Here is an 8743-nt window from a genome sequence, read left to right as displayed (position 1 = left end):
TCAGCATTCTTAGGATCGACAAAACCTTCCAGCTGCATCATATACAATTCTTCCTTAAGGAAACCATTAAGGAATGCCGTTTTGACGTTCGTTTGCCATATCTCATAATCGTAGAATGCGGCAACTGCTAACATGATTCAGACGGACTTCAGCTTCACTACGGGTGAGAAGGTCTCATCATAGTCAACCCCTTGAACTTGTCGATAACCCTTAGTGACAAGTCGAGCCTTATAGACAGTCACATTACCATCCGCGTCAGTCTTCTTCTTAAAGATCCATTTATTCTCTATGGCTTGCCGATCATCGGGTAAGTCTGTCAAAGTCCATACTTCGTTTTCATACATGGATCTATCTCGGATTTCATGGCCTCAAGCCATTTGTTGGAATCCGGGTCCGCCATCGCTTCTTCATAGTTTGAAGGTTCACCGTTGTCTAACAACATGATTTTTAGGACAGGGTTGTCGTACCACTCTGGTGCGGAACGTGTCCTTGTGGACCTATGAAGTTCAGTAGCAACTTGATCTGAAGTTTCATGATCTTCATCATTAACTTCCTCTCTAGTCGGTGCAGGCACCACAGAAACATCTTCCTGAGTTGCGCTACTCTCCGGTTCGAGAGGCAGTACCTCATCAAGTTCTACTTTCCTCCCACTCACTTCTTTCGAGAGAAACTCTTTCTCCAGAAAGGATCCATTCTTGGCAACAAAGATCTTGCCTTCGGATCTGAGGTAGAAGGTATACCCAATAGTTTCCTTAGGGTATCCTGTGAAGACGCATTTTTCTGACTTGGGTTCGAGCTTTTTAGGTTGAAGTTTCTTGACACAGGCATCGCATCCCCAAACTTTCAAAAACGACAGCTTAGGTTTCATCCCAAACCATAATTCATACGGTGTCGTCTCAATGGATTTTGATGGAGCCCTATTTAAAGTGAATGCGGCAGTCTCTAAAGCATAACCCCAAAATGATAGCGGTAGATCGGTAAGAGACATCATAGATCGCACCATATCCAATAGAGTACGATTACGATGTTCGGACACACCATTATGCTGAGGTGTTCCAGGCAGCGTGAGCTGTGAAACAATTCCACATTTCCTTAAGTGCGTGCCAAACTCGTGACTCAAGTATTCCCCTCCACAATCTGATCGTAGGAACTTTATTTTCCTATCATGTTGATTCTCTACCTCACTCTGAAATTCCTTGAACTTTTCAAAGGTCTCAGACTTGTATTTCATTAAGTAGACATACCCATATATACTTAAGTCATCAGTGAGGGTGAGAACATAACGATAGCCACCGCCAGCCTCAACGCTCATTGGACCGCACACATCAGTATGTATGATTTCCAATAAGTTGGTTGCTCGCTCCATTGTTCCGGAGAACGGAGTCTTGGTCATTTTTCCCATGAGGCATGGTTTGCACGTGTCAAATGATTCATGATCAAGAGACTCCAAAAGTCCATCTGCATGGAGTTTCTTCATGCGTTTGACACCAATCTGACCAAGGCGGCAACGCCACAAGTATGTGGGACTATCATTATCAACCTTACATCTTTTGGCATTCACACTATGAATATGTGTAACATCACGTTCGAGATTCAATAAAAATAAACCATTGACCAGCGGGGCATGACAATAAAACATATCTCTCATATAAATAAAACAACCATTATTCTCGATTTAAATGAGTAGCCATCTCGCATTAAACGAGATCCAGATACAATGTTCATGCTCAAAGCTGGCACTAAATAACAATTATTGAGGTTTAAAACTAATCCCGAAGGTAGATGCAGAGGTAGAGTGCCGACGGCGATCACATCGACCTTGGAACCATTCTCGACGCACATTGTCACATCGTCCTTCGCTAGTCTCCGCTTATTCCGCATATCCTGTTTTGAGTTACAAATATGAGAAACCGCACCGGTATCAAATACCCAAGAGCAACTAGGAGCGCTGGTAAGGTACACATCAATAACATGTATATCACATATACCTTTGGTGTTGCTGGCCTTCTTATCCGCTGAGTACTTGGGGCAGTTCCGTTTCTAGTGACCATTTCCCTTGCAATAAAAGCACTGAGTCTCGGGCTTGGGTCCATTCTTTGGCTTCTTCCTGGTAATTGATTTATCGGGTGCGGCAACTCCCTTGCCATCCTTCCTGGACCTTTTCTACAAATGCGCCACCATTAATGTTGGGGATGGGATGAAAACCAAGTTTGGCATGGCCCATGGCTCGATGGTGCAAAGCCAAAGGATATTGCCCCTCAAGTTTTGAGTTGTTCAAGACCAAGAGTGGCTTTGTCAATAAGGCCCTCATGGGGGGCGAGTGGATTACTAAGGTTGATACTTGTTCCGGGCCGGGCTTGATGCTAATCACCTGCTAGAATTCTATTCCCTTTGGGATCTTCTCCTCGACTGCACCTAAGCCAGGACATGCCTGATTCTATAACCTCCCATGTGAGCCCTTCTAGAACTTACTCGTCCGACACTGCAAATAAAAAGCAATTCGAGGACCCCCCCCCCCCCCCCCTCTCAACCTTGAAGGCGGCGGTCTAGAACAATTCGGCGCCGCCGAATCTATAGTTATTGTTCTAGGTAATCCTGCAAAACAATATTTGGACTGTTGACCGCTTGCAACAAGGGGATGTCATAACTATGGTCAATGCCAACTTTGCAAAAGAGTTCCGGAGATGGCCGCACACATTTTGTCCGGGTGCCGATACTCTGAGCGCATCTGGGCTATGGTCAGAGATTGGCTCCGCATCCATGACATGTCCTTCGATGATTGGCCAAACTTCCAAAGTCTGGCTCAATGGTAGTCCACTGTGATTCACATCAATAGCCAACGAAGGAAGGTTGTTGCATCCTCGGTGATTCTCACGTCTTGAGATATCTGAAACAAGAGAAATGCCCGGGTCTTTCAAAACATCTACGCCTCACCAACAACGATATTCGCCATCATCTAGCGCGAGGCGTCACTTTGGGGCATTGCCGGGGCCATACACTTGAGGTTGATCATGCTGCGCGGGTAATTCCTTACATGTGTTTGCGCCGTCGGGTGAGAGTTGTAATTCTAAACCTTCTTCTTAGTCTATAAAACGGGGCCAAACTTTGGCCCATGTTTCAGAAAAGGAGGACGAAACCAATGTTATCTCGTGCGGCCGTAAAAAACACAGGAATTCCCCTGCCCACTCCTTGCTTGCCACCGAGAGCCCAGCTTGCGCGGCCAGTTGCGCATCGTTGGCTGTACGTACGTACGTGCTTTTAAATTCTGCTGCATCGATCACACCGTGAACGGCTTGTCGTGCTCCAAACCAGCCAAAGTCACCGGCTCCCATAGCAACCACTATATGTACGTACACACACCACGAAGCCGATACACAAACACACACAACGCAACCTCCAACATACAGATCGAACCACCGTGCTTGCGCACCTACGCCTCCCCGTCGCCTACAGTAATGGCCTCTCGTAAAGTCGCGCTCGCCGCCATGGCCGTCGTCATCGCCGTGGCCGCCTTGCTCCCGGCGACGGCTTCCGCGGCGTCGTACACCGTCGGCGACGACTCCGGGTGGGACATCGGGATCGACTACCGCGCCTGGGCCAGCGGCAAGAAGTTCAGAGTCGGCGACACCCTCGGTGCGTTTCATCTCGGGGCACCAACCTTGCATGCATGCATGATCGGCGTATGTATATTGACTTATTGATGAGTTGATCCATTTTCGTCTCGTCCGTGCGTGCAGAGTTTCTCTACTCGTTGGGGGAGGCCGAGCACAACGTGGTGTTGGTGGACGCGCAGAGCTTCGCGGCGTGCACCGTGCCCAGCAACGCGCCCACGCTCACCACCGGCGACGACACCGTGTCGCTGACGCAGGCCGGGCAGTGGTTCTTCATCTGCGGCATCGAGGGCCACTGCCAGGACGGCATGAAGCTCGCCGTCAACGTCCACTGATCCACTATATATCGATCAACTGGTGTAGCCACTGCGACCGTGCGAATAAAAATCTTCAGAGCACGCACATTGTACCATTACGCAATTCGGGCCAGTACTTGGCTCCCGGCTCAGTTTCCCCGTAGAGTTCAACTGCCTTATGACACTTTTTCTCTCTCTACATATTTATATGTTTTGTTGCCACGTAGTACCAGATTTAATCAAGAGCTACAGTTTGATTCCCCGCAACAAAAGAGTTACAGTTTCATACATTATTAATGTATTGGGCATCTAAAAAGATAGTTTATGTATTGAGTTTTTTTCCTTGCAAACTGTGTTGGAAGATTTTATTTCCTTAGCTGGATTGGGAGAATTTGAGACTATGTGTCAGGTTCACTTGTAACCTGGTCGTTTGTCCAAAGTGGAAATGGAATGGAAGTTCAGGTGAGAAAGGTCTCCCCTTGTGACCGTTCACTCATATTTGTTTTTTGGTAAAACATGCAATAATGTTTTGGATCCGTAAAAATGTCACAAGGACAAAAACAACTTATGAAAAAGTATCACATGGAGAGGAAAAAAAACTTGGTAAAAAGTGTCATGGGAATTAAAATATGCTAAAAAGTAAATTTCGTCTTTGTGCGTTATAGCGGGTTAATGGGTGCATGTTCGCTTAGCTTCTGTCCCACCCGGCCCAACTTTTTTGTGGGCTTATATTTCGAGTCAAAGCACCGATAAAACTAGATTGTCAAAAATCGATTGAAAAACAGAATTTTGTGTAGGTCAATTTTGATTTGTGCTTCAGGTTCGTTTGATCGTTGGATGAGCATCCAACCCCGGGTCAAAATTGACTTACGCAAGACCAAATTTCAGTCCACTTAAAAGAATCTACAGTCGGATCATAAATCTAATCCAATCGTATGCATCCGCAGACGCATTCAGATGCATCCATGGACATGACCAGTCACCCCTCAAATGCCCGTGTATCTCAAATCCAATACTCCATACTCATGCTAGCCATGCAACATGAATGAGACAAAGTAGTGACCATACCAAACAAAGCAGCAAACGTATACATAGATCAATGAAATTGCATACATACCTTAATGCATAACCAAAATACAACAGTTCATTGTTGGACGGACATAAAAATAACTTAAAAACTAAACAAGGGATAGAGAAGGGTAGAGGAACCCGCAAAAAATAAAAAGAGAAGGGCAGAGGAAATCACCATTTCATCGCTGGCCCCTTCCCCTTACGGACGTCGGTGTGGTTGTACCCGTCCATGTAAGCGTTGGCGGCAGGATCGGCGTTGCCGTCAGAGCTTAAGCTGTCAGGGCCACTGGAGATGCGGGAGTCATCGGATCAGATGACATAATACCAGCCACTGTACTACCACGCGGTCCCGCGCCTTCACCATTAGGGCGGCAATCATTTTGACTGCCGCATCTGCCTTTGCCTTGCTCTTCAGGTGCTCAATGGCAAGTCAGAGGGCTTTCTGTTGGAAATATGCCCTAGAGGCAATAATAAAATAATTATTATATTTCCTTGTTCACGATAATTGTCTATTATTCATGCTATAATTGTATTATCCGGAAATCGTAATACATCTGTGAATACATAGACCACAATGTGTCCCTAGTGAGCCTCTAGTTGATTAGCTCGTTGATCAACAGATAGTCATGATTTCCCGGCTATGGACATGGGGATGTCATTGATAACGGGATCACATCATTAGGAGAATGATGTGATGGACAAGACCCAATCCTAAGCTTAGCTCAAAGATCGTGTAGTTCGTTTGCTGTAGCTTTTCTGAATGTCAAGTATAATTTCCTTAGACCATGAGATTGTGCAACTCTCGGATACCGTAGGAGTGCTTTGGGTGTGCCAAACATCACAACGTAACTGGGTGACTATAAAGATACATTACAGGTGTCTCCGAAAGTGTCCGTTGGGTTGGCACGAATCAAGACTGGGATTTGTCACTCCGTATGACGGAGAGGTATCTTTGGGCCCACTCGGTAATGCATCATCATAATGAGCTCAATGTGATCAAGTGGTTGATCACGGGATCATGCATTACGGTACGAGTAAAGTGACTTGCTGGTAACGAGACTGAACAAGGTATTGGGATACCGACGATCGAGTCTCGGGCAAGTAACGTACCAATTGAGAAAGGGAATTGTATATGGGGTTGCTTGAATCCTCGACATCGTGGTTCATCCGATGAGATCATCGAGGAGCATGTGGGAGCCAACATGGGTATCCAGATCCCGTTGTTGGTTATTGACCGGAGAGTCGTCTCGGTCATGTCTGCTTGTCTCCCGAACCCGTAGGGTCTACACACTTAAGGTTCGGTGACGCTAGGGTTGTAGAGATATGAGTATGCAGTAATCCGAAAGTTGTTCGGAGTCCCGGATGAGATCTTGGACGTCACGAGGAGTTCCGAAATAGTCCAGAGGTGAAGAATTATATATAGGAAGTAGTATAGTTTCGGCCATCGGGAAAGATTCGGGGTCACCGGTATTGTACCGGGACCACCGGATGGGTTCCGGGGGTCCACCGGGTGAGGACACCCATCCCGGAGGGCCGCGTCGGCTGAAGTGGGGAGGGAACCAGCCCCTAGTGGGCTGGTGCGCCCCTCCCCCTTGGGCCCCCCCTGCACCTAGGGTTGGAAACCCTAGGGTGGGGGGGCGCCTCCACTTGCCTTGGGGGGCAAGCCTCCCCTTGGCCGCCCCCACCCCCCCCATGGACATCCCATCTCCTAGGGCCGGCGCCCCCCCAGGGGGCCTATATAAAGGGGGGGAGGGAGGGCAGCCGGACCTGACGTCTTGGCGCCTTCCTCTCCCCTGCTACACCTCTCCCTCTCGCAGAAGCTCGGTGAAGCCCTGCTGCGATCATTGCTGCTTCCACCACCACGCCGTCGTGCTGCTGGATCTTCATCAACCTCTCCTTCCCCCTTGCTAGATCAAGAAGGAGGAGACGTCATCCGCTCCGTACGTGTGTTGAACGCGGAGGTGCCGTCCGTTCGGCACTTGGTCATCGGTGATTTGGATCACGGCGAGTACGACTCCATCATCCCCGTTCTCTTGAACGCTTCCGCTCGCGATCTACAAGGGTATGTAGATGCACTCTCCTCTCGTTGCTAGTTGACTCCATAGATTGATCTTGGTGAAACGTAGGAATTTTTTTTATTTTCTGCAACGTTCCCCAACAATGGCATCATGAGCTAGGTCTATGCGTAGTTACTATGCACGAGTAGAACACAAAGTAGTTGTGGGCGTCGATATTGTCAATTTGCTTGCCGTCACTAGTCTTATCTTGATTCGGCGGCATCGTGGGATGAAGCGGCCCGGACCAACCTTACACGTACACTTACGTGAGACCGGTTCCACCGACTGACATGCACTAGAGAAAACCAAGCTGAAAGACGATGGCAGCAATTATATGGACTGGGTCCGGAACCTGAGGATCATCCTCATAGCTGCAAAGAAAGATTATGCCCTAGAAGCACCGCTAGGTGACGCACCCGTCCCATAGAACCAAGACGTTATGAACGCTTGGCAGACACGTGCTGATGATCACTCCCTCGTTCAGTGCGGCATGCTTTACAGCTTAGAACCGGGGCTCCAAAAGCGTTTTGAGCGACACAGAGCATATGAGATGTTCGAAGAGCTGAAAATGGTTTTCCAAGCTCATGCCTAGGTCGAGAGATATGAAGTCTACGACAAGTTCTTCAGCTGTAAGATGGAGGGAAATAGTTCTGTCAGTGAGCACATACTCAAAATGTCTGGGTTGCATAACCGCTTGACTCAGCTGGGAGTTAATCTCCCGGATGACGCGGTCATTGACAGAATCCTTCAGTCGCTTCCACCAAGATACAAGAGCTTTGTGATGAACTTCAATATGCAGGGGATGGAAAAGACCATTCCTGAAGTATTTGCAATGCTGAAATCAGCAGAGGTAGAAGTCAAAAAGGAACATCAAGTGTTGATGGTGAATAAAACCACTAAGTTCAAGAAAGGCAAGGGTAAGAAGGACGGCAAGGGAGTTGCCGCGCCTGGTAAGCAAGCTGCCAGGAAGAAGCCAAAGAATGGACACAAGCCCGAGACTGAGTATTTTTATTGCAAGGGAAGTGGTCACTGGAAACGGAACTGCCCCAAATACTTAGCGGACAAGAAGGCCGGCATCACAAAAGGTATATGTGATATACATGTAATTGATGTGTACCTTACCAGTACTCGTAGTAGCTCCTGGGTATTTGATACCGGTGCGGTTGCTCACATTTGTAACTCAAAGCAGGAGCTGCGGAATAAGTGGAGACTGGCAAAGGACGAGGTGATGATGCGCGTCGGGAATGGTTCCAAGGTCGATGTGATCGCCGTCGGCACGCTACCTCTACATTTACCTACGAGATTAGTTTTAAACCTCAATAATTGTTATTTAGTGCCAGCTTTGAGCATGAACATTGTATCAGGATCTTGTTTAATTCGAGATGGCTACTCATTTAAATCCGAGAATAATGGTTGTTCTATTTATATGAGAGATATGTTTTATGGTCATGCTCCGATGGTGAATGGTTTATTCTTAATGAATCTCGAGCGTAATGCTACACATATTCATAGTGTGAATACCAAAAGATGTAAGGTTGATAATGATAGTCCCACATACTTGTGGCACTGCCGCCTTGGTCACATAGGTGTCAAACGCATGAAGAAGCTCCATGTAGATGGACTTTTAGATTCTCTTGATTACGAATCATTTGACACGTGCGAACCATGCCTCATGGGTAAAATGACCAAGACTCCGTTCTCAGGAACA

The 8743-nt window shown here is 47.4% G+C and overlaps 1 protein-coding gene across 1 annotated transcript; it reads left to right on the top strand.

Moving 5' to 3' along the window:
* Positions 1–3455: 3455 nt before the first annotated feature.
* LOC123108441 (basic blue protein-like) lies at positions 3456–3946 on the top strand. The gene is made up of 2 exons (XM_044530228.1): positions 3456–3633; positions 3738–3946. The coding sequence occupies exons 1-2, from the start codon at positions 3456–3458 to the stop codon at positions 3944–3946; spliced, it is 387 nt and encodes a 128-aa protein (XP_044386163.1).
* Positions 3947–8743: the final 4797 nt, after the last annotated feature.

Source organism: Triticum aestivum, chromosome 5A (assembly GCF_018294505.1).
Source record: "Triticum aestivum cultivar Chinese Spring chromosome 5A, IWGSC CS RefSeq v2.1, whole genome shotgun sequence".
NCBI lineage: Eukaryota > Viridiplantae > Streptophyta > Magnoliopsida > Poales > Poaceae > Triticum > Triticum aestivum.
Note: the sequence above shows the minus strand (reverse complement) of the source record. Positions and strands in the feature narration are given on the sequence as shown.

Coding starts and splice junctions, on each gene's coding strand:
- LOC123108441 (XM_044530228.1), top strand. CDS start 3,456: ATGGCCTCTCGTAAAGTCGCGCTCGCCGCCATGGCCGTCGTCATCGCC. Junction 3,634..3,737: donor CAGAGTCGGCGACACCCTCG/GTGCGTTTCATC, acceptor CCGTGCGTGCAG/AGTTTCTCTACTCGTTGGGG.